The following is a 16476-nucleotide window of genomic DNA, read 5'->3' as shown; positions in this document are numbered from 1 at the left end:
TGAAGGATTGACAGGCACTGAATAAGCAAAAGAATAAAAAGAAAGATAAATTCAGACATTGATATTCAAGCAGGATGACTATATAAGACTGCATAAAATGGAATATATTTCCAGGTCCAAAAAATATCATCCTGTTGCATATTTATGCTATTTTGAATAACAAAAGCATTAAAAATTCTTGTTAAAGTACTCATTATCATTTACATAAATTACTGGAATGACTAAAGTGACAGAACTGTATCTACCTACATTTTTTTCATGTTTTCTTTTCCTGAGCAGCCAAATTTTTTTTATACTAGTAGATCTATAGCTAAGATGGAGTAATAACATAAACTATTTCCTACTGCAGTTCTCTTTCTCCACTCTGGATATGCTGCATGGGCCATGAATTTCTCACAAAGAGGTGCTTTCCAAAAGCCAAGGTCACTTTGTTTAGAATTTCCTAGCAACCACAATGATCTCATATTATCACAGATTTAAAATTTTGCCTGTTCCACCCTTTTCTCTCCATTTTCCTAGATCTCTTGCAGATGGATGGGAGACTGACAGTGCTGCTAGAGAGTAAAATCTGAAGTTACAGAGGAATTGGTATTCCTTCCCAATACTAAGGAATACTGATATAGTTTAATGAAATGCATAACCACAATCAATGAACATTAATTGTAGACCAAAATGAAATAGTCTGGCTCTTTTGTGCAAATTTAACTGATATAAACCTAAAAATTTCAAACACCAAAATATTTGACTTTAGAAAAAGAACATTAGCTCTGTAGTAGTTTATTTTATAGTGTAAATTGCTGTGGTATCGGATGAGACATGCAATTTTGTGTGTTTTGAGGAGTCTTAGCACCCAAATATTCCCCCTCACTAACTTGCAGAGACTTGAATTTCTCAACACGAGTTCTTCACATTGGAACACAGTTTCATTCACATGGCATTCCTCTCCTCTCTGGCCAATAAAAGACATTGCAAACCAGACTTCAGTGTTTTTCCTTTGTATTTTGTACTCTGCTTAGTAAGGCAAATGAGGAAAGGTTTCAAATTGTCCACTTACATATCCCTGTAGCCCACATTTTATATAGGACTTATGCTTGTATTTTTATTTTTAGTTACTGGACTTGTATTGTGCATACCCTCAGAGTCACTGAGCTGGGCCAATAATGCTGTAAACCACTAGGTTTCCTCCTGCAACACCATTTAGGCAAAACTTGGGAAAGTCATTTTAAAGCAGCATAAATATGAACCTATCAGCAGAACAGAATCTAAATTTTGCATGAATTTTTAGATGGAAACTACAGATTTTCATCTAAACATTGTTTTTGGCTGGAGATTGGCAAATATATTACTGTTAAAGATATTTTGACAGAAAATTCTGAGAAACTCTGCATTATGCTAAGTAAATCTAACATAAATATGGATTCAATGAGCAGACATTTAGCTTAGCAGTTAAGACAGCTATGTCCCATACCAAAGTGCCTGGTTTTGATACCTGCCTCTGGTTTCTGACTCCATCTTCCTGCTAATGTGGACTGTGGGAGGAAGCAGTAATGGCCAAGTGATTGGGTTACTGCATTCCACAGGGGAGACCTAGATGAGTTCCAGGTTCATCCCTGGCCCAACCCCACCCATTGCAGGTATAAGAGCTTCCTCATTCATGCTGTCTCTCACACACAAGTAAATAAATACATACATAATTTTAAAGATATGAATTAATATTTTTGTGGTGACCATCATAATAGAAGTGAAGGGAGTTTACTGATGGTAATTGCCAGACAAACTCTGCAGTAGGTTAGTTTGTCCATTAAGACAACCCTCACAACCACACAACCACCACCATCTCTAATCTATCCAGTCTAAGTGCTGTTCCACATTCTTTGAGAATCTGATTTCTTTTCTTGACCTCAGCCTTATGGCTAAATATATTGCCTTTTCTTTATCAATATGTGCTGTTCTGTGTTTTATGATAAGAAAGTGCTATAAGTGTAAAGATAAAATCATTTAATAATACAGGTAAGAATTCATACCTAGGTGATGGCCTTCAAATAAAATTTCAGTCATCACCACTTTGGACAGATCTGCCACTTACCAAAATTCTAAGTCATTATATTGTATCAAAACAATGTGCCAAATGCAAAGAATGCAAAGATGAGTAAGACATAAACCTATCCCTAAAGAATTCCACTCACGTTATTTTTTAAACATTTATTCATTCATTCGAGAGGCACAGTTACAGACAGAGACAGAGAAAGACAAAGAGCGAGGTCTGTGATCTGCTGATTCATTCCTCAAATGGCCGCAAGGGCCAAAGCTGGGCCCATCTAAAACCAGGAGCCAGGAGCTTCTTCTAGGTCTCCCATGAGGTGCAGGGGCCCAAGCATTTGGGCCATCCTCAACTGCTTTCCCAGGCAGTCTGAGAAACTCTGCTTTATGTTAAGTAAATCTAACATAAACATGGATTCAATGAACATTCAGCTTAGCAGTTAAGACAGCTATGTCCCTTACCAAAGTGCCTTTCCCACTAGTAGAGAGCTGGATAGTAAGAAAAGCAGCCAGGACACCAACTGGTGCCCATTTGGGATGCTGGCACTACAAGCAGAGCTTTAACCTACTAGGCCACAGCACTTCCCCCTCCCACTCACTCTTGCAATTGAAGATGGACTTGAAAATGTGGAAGAGTTTTAGAAGTCATTTTTCCACAAAGGATACCAGAGTTGGGTTAGCAGCAGAAAGAAGAGGCAGAAAAGTCTTCTTGAAAGAAGGTAGCCCAGGGAGAGAGTGAGTAAGGGTACATCAAACAAATAGGGAAAGAGGGTCTTATTTCAATTAGACAACCATGGCCTAGAGAGCCATGCAAACACTGCATGGTTCAGGATGGCTGAAGCAATAGATTGAAAGGATTAGGTAAGAAAGAGGCCTGACCCTTGGTGGCTAAATAAGCTGCCCAAGAACCAAAATGGTGGGAGACTGGCTCAAGGCAGTGTGAATTTGATCACATTTAACTTTTGAAATATTTGTGTTTAACTATATTCCAGGGGGTTTAAATTAGATGATAAAGCAGCCTCCTTTGATTTGTGTTTATCCTGTCAAACTCACGTAAGCTAGAATACCCTGGGTTCTGAATTAGAGAAACACGGCTGAAGGCTTGGTTAAGAGGATGGGGGAAGATAAAGTAAGACAAAGAGCTAAGACTTTGCCATGTATTTAATGGGCAGCACTGGTGGATTTTCTCCACGAGGTATAAAAGAAGAAGTTTCAGAACCATCTCTCTAGCAACACAATAGAGATTCTAGAGGTAAATGCATAGAGAAGACAAAACCTCAATATTATGGGGTAGTGGTATTGACAACCTGAACTAAGAGAACAGTGATGATAAGAGATGTGGTATCATAATATTACAGCAGGTAGAATAATAGCTACATTACAAGAATACCACATCCTCTTCCCTAGAACAGGTAAGAATATTGTTACATGGCAAAGGGAAACAAACCTATAGATGGAACAAGACGTTCTAACCAGCTCATTTTAAAACTGGGGGGACAGGGTGGGAAGGTGGTTATGGGGGGGGGGGAACCACTATAATCCAAAAGTTGTACTTTTGAAATTTATATTTATTAAATAAAAGTTTTCTAAAAAAAAATAACTGGGGGGACTGTTCTGGATTATTTGATGGGCCTCATGGATTCACCACAGTCCTGACAAGTAAGAGAAGGAGACAGAAGAGTCAGTGTCTCGGCAAACTCAGAAGGCTTCCTTAGCCTTGGCAACTCATGACTAGAGCCTAGGGAGATTACTGACGCCATAAACAAGAGTGTCAAATTTAAGTCAACAACAGGAGTCACTGTGTACTTACTTCTCATGTGGGATCTGTCCTTAGTGTGTTGTCCAATGTGAAGTAATGGTATAACTAGTACTGAAACAGTATTTTATACTTTGTGTTTCTGTGTGGGTGCAAACTGATGAAATCTTTACTTAATATACACTAAATTGATATTTTGTATATAAAGATAATTGAAAATGAATCTTGATGTGAATGGAATGGGAGAGGGAGCGGGAGATGGGAGGGGTGTGAGTGGGAGGGAAATTATAGGGGGGGAGCCATTGCAATCCATTAACTGTACTTTGGAAATTTATATTTACTAAATAAAAAATAAATTAAAAAAAAGAAGAGTCAGTGTCAGCATGAAGTATCTGAGCAGGACTTGACTAGCTACTGCTGACTTTGAAGATGTTGGAGGATAGCAAGCCACACACCAAAGCATTCGGACAGCTCCTAAGGAGCAGGAAGCGTAAGGAAAATGATTCTCCCCCAAAACCTCCCATAGGAACACAGATCCTCCAACATCTTAAGTTCAGCCCTGTGAGATCCATTTTGGACTTACTTGACAAATGTAGAAAAGAAATGTGTCACCTAAGATTTTCAAGTTTGCAGCACTTTGTGACAAAAACAACAGGAAACTGATATCAATGTCCAAGAGAGTCCTTGACTAAAAAACACATTACATACTTACCACTCTCCACTAACAAATGAAACATATCTGCACACCTCTGATAAAGATTTGTCTAGGTAAGGAATACCATGCTTCAGGAAGACTGCCCATGATTCCTTATCTTTGCTTGGCAAACACTTACAGATTTCTAATATAAACAAATTTTTTATATAGGTTGATCAATCAAGTGCTGTGTTCTGTGACTGCTACTGTTCAGACTGTGAACTTAAAAACCTACTTAGTATTAGGACTTTCAATGTAACACAGCGTTAGTAGTAAGAGCTTTAGAGTTACATATGAGGATCGAATCAAAACTGTACCCCTCACTGGAGTGTGACATAGGGCAATATAAAATACTTGAGTCTAAGTTTATTCATCTGTGAAAAAAAATAAAAGCAGCAATGTCTTCAGTCAGGATTCCAAGAATCACACCCTTAGATTAAAATTGTGGATAGATGACTTATTATAAAAATGCTTCCAGAAAAGCCCCAGAAATTACCAAAGTAAGTGAGATAGGGAAGGAGGTGACTTCACATAAATTCCTAGCATCAGCATGCCAGGGAGTCTTAAGGTACAAATTCGACCTCAGATTTTCTGGCTACTACATACAAGAGGGCTGAGCATTTGCACTGTCCTTGGCAAAGGGCATCCTGGAGAGAAGTAAATTTTTACATGGCTCTTTCTAGTTCGCAGTGCATTTAGACAAGACCAGCACAGTAGCCTTAGGGCAGTTCTCCAAAGACAGTCTCAGGGGCAGGCTATGAGGAGGAGAACACAGAAGTTAGTGGAAGGACAGTGAGATTCAGTCCAAGTCTCCTAGGGAAGAGCTGGATAGTGCCTGTACATGAATCTACCATATAGAACATTTCTAGGAATTGAATGCTTTCTCTCCTCAGCTTTTGGGATTCTAAAACTGGTTTTCTTTTGAAATAGCATGCAATATCTAGTGTCATAGTTGGCACATAGAGTGCTCAGCAATGAAATAATTCTTCCTTTACACAAACATCAAATCCAAAAAGGGTAAAGGAGAGAAAGGTTCATTTGCTAAATGCTTGCAAAGGGCTGGGCCAGGGCCAGAGTCAGGAGCAAGGAAAGTAATCTAGGTCTCCCATATGGTGACAGGAACCCAATTACTCAGGCCATCACAACTGCTTCCCAAGGTTTGCATTGGTGGTAAGCTGAGATCAGTAACTGGAGCCATAAATCAAGCCAGAAACTGTGATGTAGGATGTGAGCATCTTTATCACTAGCCAATGCCCTCTCTGGCAGTTCTAATTGCTGGCTCCCAAGATATTGTTCTCATGGTTCTTCTTTACGTCTTCAGTTAAGGCCCAGCCAAGAGATCAAAGTCAGATCATCACTGGAAGAGAGAAAATTTACTGTTAAGAATTATTACTTCGGGACCAATGCTGTGGTGCAGCAGGTCAAGTCCTGACCTGCAGCACCCACATTCCATATGGGCTGCTGTTGGAGTCCTGGATGCTGCACTTCCAATCCAGCTCCTTGCTAATGTGCTTGGGAAAACAGTGAAAGATGGCCCAAGATTTAGACCCCTGCACCTACATGGGAGAACCAGAAGAAGCTCCTGGCTTCTAATCGCCTTGGCTCTGGCCATTGCAGCCATTTGGGAAGTGAACCAGCAGCTGGAAAACCTCTTTCTCTCTGCCTCCATCTCTCTGTAACTCCTTCAAATAAATAAAATAAGTATTTCAAAAAAAAGAATTATTACTCAATAAAAGGGGATTGGCTACTAAGTTAGAAAATGAGAATACTAAAAAATTCAGAAACAGTGACTAGAAGCCACTTATCTCCAGGCTGTGGCACTGTACCCACTTTCCCAAGCCTGAGAGTCAGACTTCACTGGCAATGTGGCTCCCTTGATGTCAAGACATCTGTGAAGGTGTCACACTCCAGGCTGCTGAGCAAAGCACCACTGTATTGCCAGTAAAATTTGCTAAGAAGCTGCCTACTGACAGGCCAGTGAGACTCATGAGGAAGCCACACACTGGGAAAACTGCCAAATTTTCTGGAGGGTATGAAACATGGGTCTCTTGCACACCATTGGCCAAAAAGCCACTGACTGACCACCACAGCAGAGTTGCAAGCAGTAAAGCGCTGGAATCAGAAGAACTTCCATTTGCCGGGCCTCTCGAGCACATTCCATCAAGAAATCTAATACTCTGCTGACAACAAAGAAATGTTTACATATACCAGCTCTAATTTGAAGCAAAAAGTGGATTTGAGGCAGAGGAGCCTAAATTTATTGGCACAGGTCAATGTCTTTCCTGGGTTCTGGAGAGTCAGCATGATTTTAATGCTAAATTTCTGCTCCATTTTCTTCCCTTTCTTTCTTAATTGCCACACAAAAGAGCAGACCCAACCCTCAGTTGTATTCAGAACTGGTAGATTTGGTAAATGCAGGACAGAGTTCAATGCAGTGGGTCTGAATAGGTATTAGTTTCATCATGAACTATGCTTGTTGCCTCACAAAAGTTTCATTCTGTAAACCTCAATTTCCCTGTCTGTAAAAGGGGATGATCACAGTATCTATTTCACTAAGGTATTAATAGGAATAAGTTAGTACATGTAAAACTGTGAGAACACCTGGCACAGGTAGAACTTGATAAATACATGCATTACTCAAACATGCATGGTAGCTGGTAACTGTTGCTAAACAAATTCTCAGTTCTTATTACCAGTTGAAGAGCAAGCCTCATAATGCTAAACTCAACTGCCCAAATACCACAACCTACTTCTGAGTACTCCTGCAGCTCTGCTTCAGATCCTGGCATCACCCCTGTCTTGCTGATCAATCCTCACTGGTTGTAGCCAACTCACTGGGGATGTGTTTGCTTATATTGGAAAAAAAAAAAAGACATAGGTTAAACAAAACCTCTTTTTTAAAAGATGTTTTCTAGTTCTAACCACTCAAGAGGGAAAGAGAAAGGAAATTTCTATTCTGAACCCTGCCCACCTTTGCTGGCAAGCACCGTGCATGTTTTACCTGACTTCACCTCAACACACCCTTCTCAGATTAGTATTTTTAACCTGATTTACCAAATAAAAGAAACGGAGGCTTAGAAAGGTCAATTGGTTTAGTTAAGTTCACACTTCTACTAAGTAGCAGAGGAGGGATTCAAACCTGGTCTTTCTGTTTGGGTCGACAGAACCTTTTTTTATTTTTGAAATTGAACTGCCTGCCTCCCACATTTCCTTCATCTCAGACATCAAGAACCTTCACAGCCCAATGCTTTTCAGACTCTGCTTTAAAGACATGAGTGGGTGTGCGACTTTTGTGTGTGTCTGAAACACCTCATTTGAAAGTTAAGCAAATTGAAATTCATTTACCAGTTACAGGAATTAAGAAAAAAGATCCTCCTAATGTCTAGCGCGAAATGAGGGCGCACAAGAACATCAGCAGCGCACCTGCATCCTGGGGCCCCCCTGGCCCTCACCTCTCCTCTTGGCTGCAAACTTCAAGGCAAGGAGAGCTCCGGATGGAGCCCAACCAGCCCAGGGCTCGCCCTGATTCTGCCACTACTAGCCCCGCCTCGGCGCTTGCTCTCCTTTCTGGGTAGCATTGGCTTCTCGGGCCAGGTCATCTTAAGGTTTCTGCCCAAGTACCAGTCCCACTGGTACGTCCTTACCCACCCTGCGCCGCAGGTCCCAGATTCACCTTTCCACTCCTGCAGCACCAGCCCAGCAGCCCCTCGCTTTCCGTCGCTGCTAAGCGGGAAAGTCAAGCCCTTGTAACCCTGGGGTCCCCAGCACCGCGTTTCAGCGGACAAGCCCGGCCCCCGCGCCTAAACGCCGCCCTGGGGACGTGAAGCTGCTTCGCCTTGCGCCCGCAGGTCCGGCCCAGCAGCCGCCGTCTCCCTGATTCTGCCCTGCTCGGGCTCCGCGACGGACTACGTGGCTGTGAAAGCCCAGAGTCCAAGAGTCCCAGCTTAGCAGCGCGGAGCTCCCAGGCCTTCCTTCCCCTCTCCTCGGCCACCGCGAGCCGCGTCCCCGCACTTCCTCACGGACGCGTCGGCCGCGCGGGTCCGCGAGCTCTCTCAGCGGCGGCCGAGCGCGGCCCGGGGGCTGCCACAGAGCCCCGAGCTAGGTCCGCGCCGGCCTCCTCCTAGCGGGCCTCGGCTCCCCTCCTTCCCGGCTCCCGCCTCCTCCCTCAGGCTGCCAGGGAGACCCAGACTCTCTCTCTCTCTCTCCCTCTCTCGGCCTTCACTACCGGGTCAAGCTGCCGAGGGAGGGAGCGAGCGAGCGCGACAGCGGCGAAGCGCCCCTCCTCCTGGGCCTTGCTGCCGTCTCCCCTCAGCCCTTACAGTACAACACACACAAGCACACGCACACGCGCGCGCGCGCACACACACGCGCTCCCGCGCGGGCCCCGCCGCCGCGGCTGCCATGGATATCCGCTAACAACACAGCCGGCGCGCGCGCCCCGCGCACCACGCAGGAGTGGCCCCCGGCTCCCGACCCTTCTGCCCCACCCCCACGCGCCGGCTCCCAGCGCCGCTCGGTTTGCTCCGGCCGCCGCCGCCGCCGCCGCCGCCACAGCTTCCTCTGCTGCGGGGCCACAGCCTTGAGTGTCATTCAAGGGACAGCACCACCTCACCCTCGCTCTCCCACCTCTGCCCCGCCGTCCCTCTCTCATCCTCCCCCCCCGTTTCTCGTCCACACTCCATCCCAAGAAGAGGCAAAGCGCCGAGCGGAGCTGGGAGGAAGGCGAAGTCTGCTCTCCTCACCCCCGTGCCCCCCCACCCTCCCGTGCCTCCATCCCTGTTCGCGCCCCTATCAGCCCCTCTCCTCAACCCTCCAAAGGAGCCCCTTAGCCCCTGGAACTGAGGCGACCCAGCCCATTGCCATGTCCAAAAGCTTGAAAAAGAAAAGCCACTGGACTAGCAAAGTCCACGAGAGTGTCATTGGCAGGAACCCGGAGGGCCAGCTGGGCTTCGAGCTGAAGGGGGGCGCCGAGAACGGACAGTTTCCCTACCTGGGCGAGGTGAAGCCCGGCAAGGTGGCCTATGAGAGCGGCAGCAAGCTGGTGTCGGAGGAGCTGCTGCTGGAGGTGAACGAGACCCCCGTGGCGGGGCTCACCATCAGGGACGTGCTGGCCGTGATCAAGCACTGCAAGGACCCCCTCCGGCTCAAGTGTGTCAAGCAAGGTGAGCGCCGCGGCCGGCTCGTGCCGCGCCGCCGGCGGGACGGCTGGGGGGCGGCGGGGCGAGGGGCAGGGTGGGCGCGCCTAGGAAGGGGGTGTGTGGCGCGCCGCTGGGGTGGGGTCCGCCGAGGTCCTCCGGGAGGCTGCGCGGAGGGGTTAGTGCGGCTTGCGAGGTGAAGTGCAACTTTGTTTGGGTACTGAGACCCCCGGCTGCAGAAGGTGCCTGGCCTGGTCTGACCTCCTGAGGCCAATTGAATGTGCGTCAGTGGCATCGCCCGCAGTGGATGAAGAGATCTGGGGATGGGAGAAAGGAAGGAGAGGAGGAGGAGGAGGAGGGAAGGAGAGGGGCAAAGAGGAAGAGGCAACTGGAGGGTGCCGCGGCATCCCCAGCGGGGCTCTGAGGAGCAGAGGGCGGTGGGGCGCGCGGGCCTGGAGACGCCGAGGTCTCCCCCTACCACTGTCCCCCGGGGGATCCCCGTGCCACTGGCTGGCGATGCAGGGAAGGGACGCATGGCTTGGGGCGCTTTGACGGATCTTCTGTAACTTTTTCCCTGCCTCACCCTCCGGGCCCCCTCCCCCGCCCCGGTGGCGTCATGTGGGCACCGCGCGCGTCACGTGCGCACTGACTAACCCCACCGCGCACCCTCGGCCGGCAGGCGGCCGCCGGGAGGAGGCTCCGGAAGCGGGCGCCGCTCGGGGAGCCCCGGGCGAGCGCGGGGCTGCTTCCTGGAGCGCGCCGTGCTGGGGGCTGCCCTGGCGGGGTGGGAGTCCCCTGCCCGCGGGATTGGAGGGGGCGTGTTTCTGAGGGGGAGCAGTGGGATGGGGATGCCCGTTGGTTGCAGCTCGGGCGCCTTCAGCTCCAGGCTGACTCTGATGGGCTTCCGCGGAAGGCTGTGTCGTGTGTGGATGCTTGCAGAACTCTATTCAGTAACTCTCTCGTGTCTCGCAAGAAAATTGTGGTCCTGAGGGAGGAAAGACTGCGATGCAAGTTTGGCTGGAGGGCAGTTTGAGCTAGAATAAAGTGGATCTCTGTTTTCCTCGCGCGGTTGCACACTTTCTCCCAGCTTCAGTGGACGTTTCCAGGGCAGCGTGGGTGTGTGTGTAGGGGAGCGCTCTCGTGTCAGTCTGGAGGGTGGCTGTCCACCTGATGTTGTTTGACCCTCAGAGGTGGAATCAAGCCTGCTATTGCCTGCGCTTTCAACGACCATTTAATCCCCTGGCATGATCAACTACAGAGAAACACTATTAAGGGGATGTTCCTAGCTAGAAAAGGGTTCTGCAAAAACACTTGTTTAAAGGTAAACAAGAGAAAAAGAAGTCCGGCAAAGTTTCTGAAGTGTTAATTGCCCCACAAGGCAATGACAGTGGGGATTCTTGAGTATTAGTAGAACGGAGGCTAAGGGAAACATTGATTTTAAGTCATCACGATGACTGCCTGACGCTGAAGAATACGCAAATAAGGGAATTATTTGGTATCATATATTCTATGAAATTCAGGGGAAAGACAACATGGAAAAATAAGGGTATGAAAGCAGTTATTAAATGTTGGAAAGATACCAGGTAAGAAAGGAAATTCTGGCTATCCTGTAATAGTTCCCAGGACAAAACTAAGACGAAAACAGGGAAACATTTAAAAGATGGAGCATCTTTATCTTTGCATTCATTAAAGGATCCGTTTTCTGTTAGGACCTTCCAGAAATCTGAGCAGTACCTTAAGTTGAGGCTCCCATTAGTGCGGTTGCCAAAATGACCGTTTATGGGCACATGAGCTAGATAGCATTAAAATCCTCCATGATTTGGCCTAAGATACTCTCTCAACTTCTGTATTTTATTTGGAATACTATTACTTCTATAACTCAGGAAATACATACGTAGGTAGTAATATATTTAAGTGAAAATCTTTACATTCTGTGTTACTGCTCAGTTCCAAGTTTCACTGGTTAATTGGTGATAGGTTCTTGAAATTATGTTCACAGAGACTCCACGGGAACCTGATTCACCCCTTGAATCACTATTGACAAAAAAAAAAAAAAACACAAAAACCTGCTTTTTCATCTTTAGTGGAATATGTAATACTTTTGTAAACTTTTATAAGTGCTTTGTGTATATATATGTATCCTGTATATATGATGTATCCTGTATATATATGTATGCTGTATATATATGTATATACATATGTATATATGTATCCTGTATATATATGTATCCTGTATATATGATGATTCATATAAACCATTCCCTTGTTGAATTCATTCTTTGTCAAATAATGGTTTTATTTTATTTATTTTTAAATTTTAAAAACCATAAATATAGTTCCACAGTGTCTTGGGTTTGGGTACAGATTTCACTTGCTGGAAAATCATTTAAAAATTCTTGGCTCAGTGACTGCATTTCTGGAGAGCCAAAAAACTAGCAGTTGAAAAAAATGAAATGTGGATTGTTTAGCAGTTGTATTTTAAGATATTAATGAGATTGATTTTTTAATATTCATTGAGACATTGGCTATATACTGAAACTCCATGTAAATTAGCTGAACCCTGGCAGGTTTTGTAAAGAAATGAAAGATTTTAATAACAAGCTTATTAATAAAAAGTGCAGCAGATGAAATTGCATTATTTAGCTTTTATTTACTTGAGTAATTTTCCATTAAATTTATCATAATTTTAAATTATCACACCTTTAAAAGAAGGTAAACTACTAGGATTTTCAAGATGTACTACACAAAATAGATGTATTGTGGATTTTCTACACTGTTTAAATACTTTCAAAACAATTTTAATTACTATTTAATTAAACTCAAAGTATTTTCTTTTTAATTTGAACTGTGTGCTTTTAGTTGACACAATAAGCCATAAATGGAAAGTATAATTTATTGTCGTATCAGATTATTTTTAATAAGTTCTAGCCTTTTCATTTATCATACTAAACTTTCCTCATTAAGTTATGCAGCAGTAATTTAGTGTTTCATTATTTTATTAATACATCTGACTCAACTGAAGAAAGTTTCTTCAGTCATTTTGAGATCTGTGCTAAGTTGTTAAACATTCTTCTTTTCCTTTGACACTAAAGTTCATAGCAGCCAGCCAAATGGACTATTGTGTCCTACATTCCTGGCACTTTGGCTGTTAGTACATCTAACATCACATCTGGACCTGTATAGCCTGGACATAGTTTCCCATTCAATATCAAGCAATAGAAAATAAAGGACAAAAGCATTTTCTAATTCCTCCCATGTGGAAGATGGGCAAAATAAGGTCTTTGAAATTCAGTTTTAGAGATGTACTGCTTCCCTCCTATTCTTTCTTTCGAATACACGTTCAAAGGAAAGTAGATCCGCATTTATTAAGAGTCATGCTTTCTTCTTGACTGGCTTCAGGCTAGTATCATAGAGCTAAACCTCTGTGCCTTTTATTTGGAAAGGTAAAAACAAATGATGTCAATTTTTTTGCCAATAAAGGTTGACATTCCTATTTTGAAATGTGGGACATGTGAAATTTATTGTTCAATAGACACAATCATTTAAAATTGTATTAGTTCATTATTTTAGAAATAAAGTATCCTGAATGTTTTAGAACAAAGTTAATGAGACAGTTCTCTCTGGGCACAATTTATGAAGGGTGCCACTGTATTTTTTCTATATATGTAGATAATTTAAACCATGTGACCTTGACTTTTTTAAATAAAAAACTTCTATTTAATAAATATAAATTTCAAAAGTAAAATTTTTGGATTATAGTGGTTCTTCCACCCATAACCACCCTTCCACCTGCAAACCATCCCATCTCCTACTCCCTCTCCCCTCCCATTCTTCATTAAGATTCATTATTAATTATCTTTATATACAGAAGATCAACTCTATATTAAGGAAAGATTTCAACAGTTTGTACCCACACAGACACACAAAGTATAAAATACTCTTTGAAGATTGGTTTTACCGTTAATTTTCATAGTACAACACATTAAGGACAGAGGTCCTACATGGGGAGAAAGTGCACAGTGATTCCTGTTGTTGATTTAACAATTGACACTCTTGTTTATGATGTCAGTAATCACCCAAGGCTCTTGTCATGAGCTGCCAAGGCTATGGAAGCCTCTTGAGTTCACAAACTCCGACCTTATTCAGACAAGGCCATATTCAAAGTGGAAGTTCTCTCCTCCCTTCAAAGAAAGGTACCTCCTTCTTTGATGTCCCCTTCTTTCCTTTTTTTTTTTTTATAAGAGTTTATTTATTTGACAGGCAGAGTGGACAGTGAGAGAGAGAGACAGAGAGAAAGGTCTTCCTTTGCCGTTGGTTCACCCTCCAATGGCCACCGCGGCTGGCACGCTGCGGCCTGCGCACCGCACCGCGCTGATCGGATGGCAGGAGCCAGGTGCTTCTCCTGGTCTCCCATGGGGTGCAGGGCCCAAGCACTTGGGCAATCCTCCACTACACTCCCTGGCCACAGCAGAGAGCTGGCCTGGAAGAGGGGCAACCAGGACAGAATCCGGCGCCCTGACCGGGACTAGAACCCGGTGTGCCAGCGCCACAAGGTGGAGGATTAGCCTAGTGAGCCGCGGCACCGGCCTATGTCCCCTTCTTTCCATTGAGATTTCACTCCTAGAGATCTTTCATTTAATGACCTTGAGTTTTGAACATAACGTTACCTTTTTTATATTGTTTTGAGTGAGAGTAGTCATTGGGTGCAATCACAGTGAAAGCATTTAAATGCCACTATCTCTGCTCTTAACATTTACACTGTGCAGTCTTTTTGGTGCACCTGTTATGCTCATTTCTCTTTTTAGTTGCTTGAAACTTATACATTCACTTTCATAATGAAAAATATTTTTCACATTTGACATCTCTGATTGCTGATAGTTTAAACAGTGACATTCAAATGCGTAGCAGACCCTGTCAGAATCATTTCTGCTCCGGGAGATGGCTGAAATATTGTTGAAATGTTTGATCTCCTAAGTGGACTACTTGAGTTTGAATCCTGAGTATGCTATTTAGTGCTAGCTCTATGAACAAATTATCTCACCTGGGTAGTAATAGTACTTAAGAATGATAAAGAAGTTATATATTTAAATCATGTAGTATTTGGTAAGTATAAAGCATTATGTAAATTTAACAAAAGTTAGTCCAAATATACTGGTCATTGTGGGCTGGTAACATTATTTTTAAATATATTTATCCAAAGTATTTTTTATTTTCCTTTTAAATGAATTTATTAATACATTAGATTCTGAGGGTCAGCAAATGTATGATAATTACAACACAATTCTAATGCTAATGTGCTGTTAATACAAAGAGAACTTATTCAATATAGTTCATAGATACCATTCTAAGAATATAATATTTCTCTTTCTCCCTCCCTCCCATGTAACATTATGAAATATTTTTAAATTTTCAAACATTTTAGTCTTGAGTGTAACTGAAAAATATGATATAATTGAGTAATTAATGGTATACATAATTTGCAAATTTTATTATTAAGCTTTTCTGTAAAATAATGTCATTAAATGCAATGAAATATATGTTCCCTTTTATTTTCTTTTTGACAGGCAGAGTTACACAGTGAGAGAGAGAGAGAGACAGAGAGAAAGGTCTTCCTTTTTCCGTTGGTTCACCCCCGAAGTGGCCACTATGGCCAGCGCGCTGCGCCCATCTGAAGCCAGGAGCCAGGTGCTTCCTCGTGGTCTTCCATGTGGGTGCAGGGCCTAAGCACCTGTGCCATCCTCCACTGCACTCCCGGGCCACAGCAGAGAGCTGGACTGGAAGAGGAGCAACCGGGACAGAATCTGGCGCCCCAACCAGGACTAGAACCCAGGATGCAGGCACCGCAGGCAGAGGATTAGCTTATTGAGCCACGGAGCCAGCCCCCCCTTTTATTTTTTTAAAAGATTTATTTATTTACTTGAAGGGTACAGTTACAGACAGAAAGAGGGAGAGACAGAGAGAGAGGTTTTCCATCCACTGGTTTACTTCCCAAATGGCCTCAATGGCCGGAACTGGACAGATCCAAAGAAGCCAGGAACCAGGAGCTTTTTCTGGGTCTCCTATGACAATGCAGGGACCCAAGCACTTGGGACATCTTCTACTGCTTTCCCAGGCCATCAGCAGGCAGCTGGACCGGAAGTGGAGCAGCTGGATACTTAAACTACCATGCCATAGCATAGATCAGAGTGGTACTTAAAGAGATTGTCATTCTATGAGTCTGCTGTATGGACTGCTTCCCATGTTGGAGCATTCACTTCTTTTTAATTCTATCTATTATTATTACCAAACAATCCTATTTGTATGTTCACTTTAACACTTAATCCTACTATATATTGTGAGTATAATAATGGCACAGAGTTGGTGTTGGTCCCAATAAGGCTTTTTATTATGCAGTTGGGAAATTACATATTTTAATTTGTATAACACAACACATTGGATAAACCTACCACCCAGGATTCCCAAAGTACCCCCAGTACTCCTCACAACATGTCTTAGCCACAGAGGGTGGAGTTACACAGTGTCCACAGGGGTGGTGCCTCTGAGCCAGAAAGCACAGATCTTCAAATAGGAGTCTTGGCTCAGGGACAGCAGAGCCTCAACGCCAGGTGAGCACAGGACTGGCTGGGAGAACTTTCTCGCAGGAAGGTCTGAAAGTGGCGGGTCAACCCATAGCTTTCATTCAGCCACACTCAGGGGAATCTGTTCAGAGAGTCCCCACCAGCCTCTTTAGTGTGTGATTTATATACATTTTTTGGCAGTGAGTGTAGGGTCAATAAGGTCTCAAGGGAGGGTGTGTGCATGCCATGTGCGTGGGTTGTTCTTATCAAGTCCATACAGATCTCCTGTAGTCA

The 16476-nt window shown here is 44.0% G+C and overlaps 1 protein-coding gene and 1 long non-coding RNA gene across 15 annotated transcripts in view; one reads left to right on the top strand and one right to left on the bottom strand.

Moving 5' to 3' along the window:
* The window catches only part of LOC127491646 (uncharacterized), a 153696-nt gene extending 144079 nt beyond the window's left edge, over window positions 1–9617 (bottom strand). Inside the window, exon 1 of one of the 2 annotated variants that reach the window (XR_016231718.1) lies at window positions 9481–9617. This is a non-coding gene — a long non-coding RNA (uncharacterized LOC127491646). The remainder of the gene's footprint in view (window positions 1–9480) is intronic. The other variant, XR_011387402.2, reaches the window with a different exon arrangement.
* The window catches only part of MAGI2 (membrane associated guanylate kinase, WW and PDZ domain containing 2), a 1587879-nt gene continuing 1580323 nt past the window's right edge, over window positions 8921–16476 (top strand). For 4 of the 13 annotated variants that reach the window (XM_070071223.2, XM_070071215.2, XM_070071218.2 and 1 more), the window contains exon 1: window positions 8925–9652. In XM_070071223.2, the coding sequence (XP_069927324.1) occupies window positions 9352–9652 (301 nt within the window). In that variant the 5' untranslated portion in view covers window positions 8925–9351. Of the gene's footprint in view, window positions 9653–16476 lie in introns of all 13 variants that reach the window. The other 9 variants (XM_070071219.2, XM_070071216.2, XM_070071226.2 and 6 more) reach the window with 5 other exon arrangements.

The sequence above is a fragment of the Oryctolagus cuniculus genome, chromosome 3 (assembly GCF_051225735.1).
Source record: "Oryctolagus cuniculus isolate XC-2025 breed Fujian yellow rabbit chromosome 3, ASM5122573v1, whole genome shotgun sequence".
Classification (NCBI taxonomy): Eukaryota; Metazoa; Chordata; class Mammalia; order Lagomorpha; family Leporidae; genus Oryctolagus; species Oryctolagus cuniculus.
The sequence above is the reverse complement of the archived record's forward strand: the minus strand, read 5'-3'. Positions and strand labels throughout refer to the sequence as shown.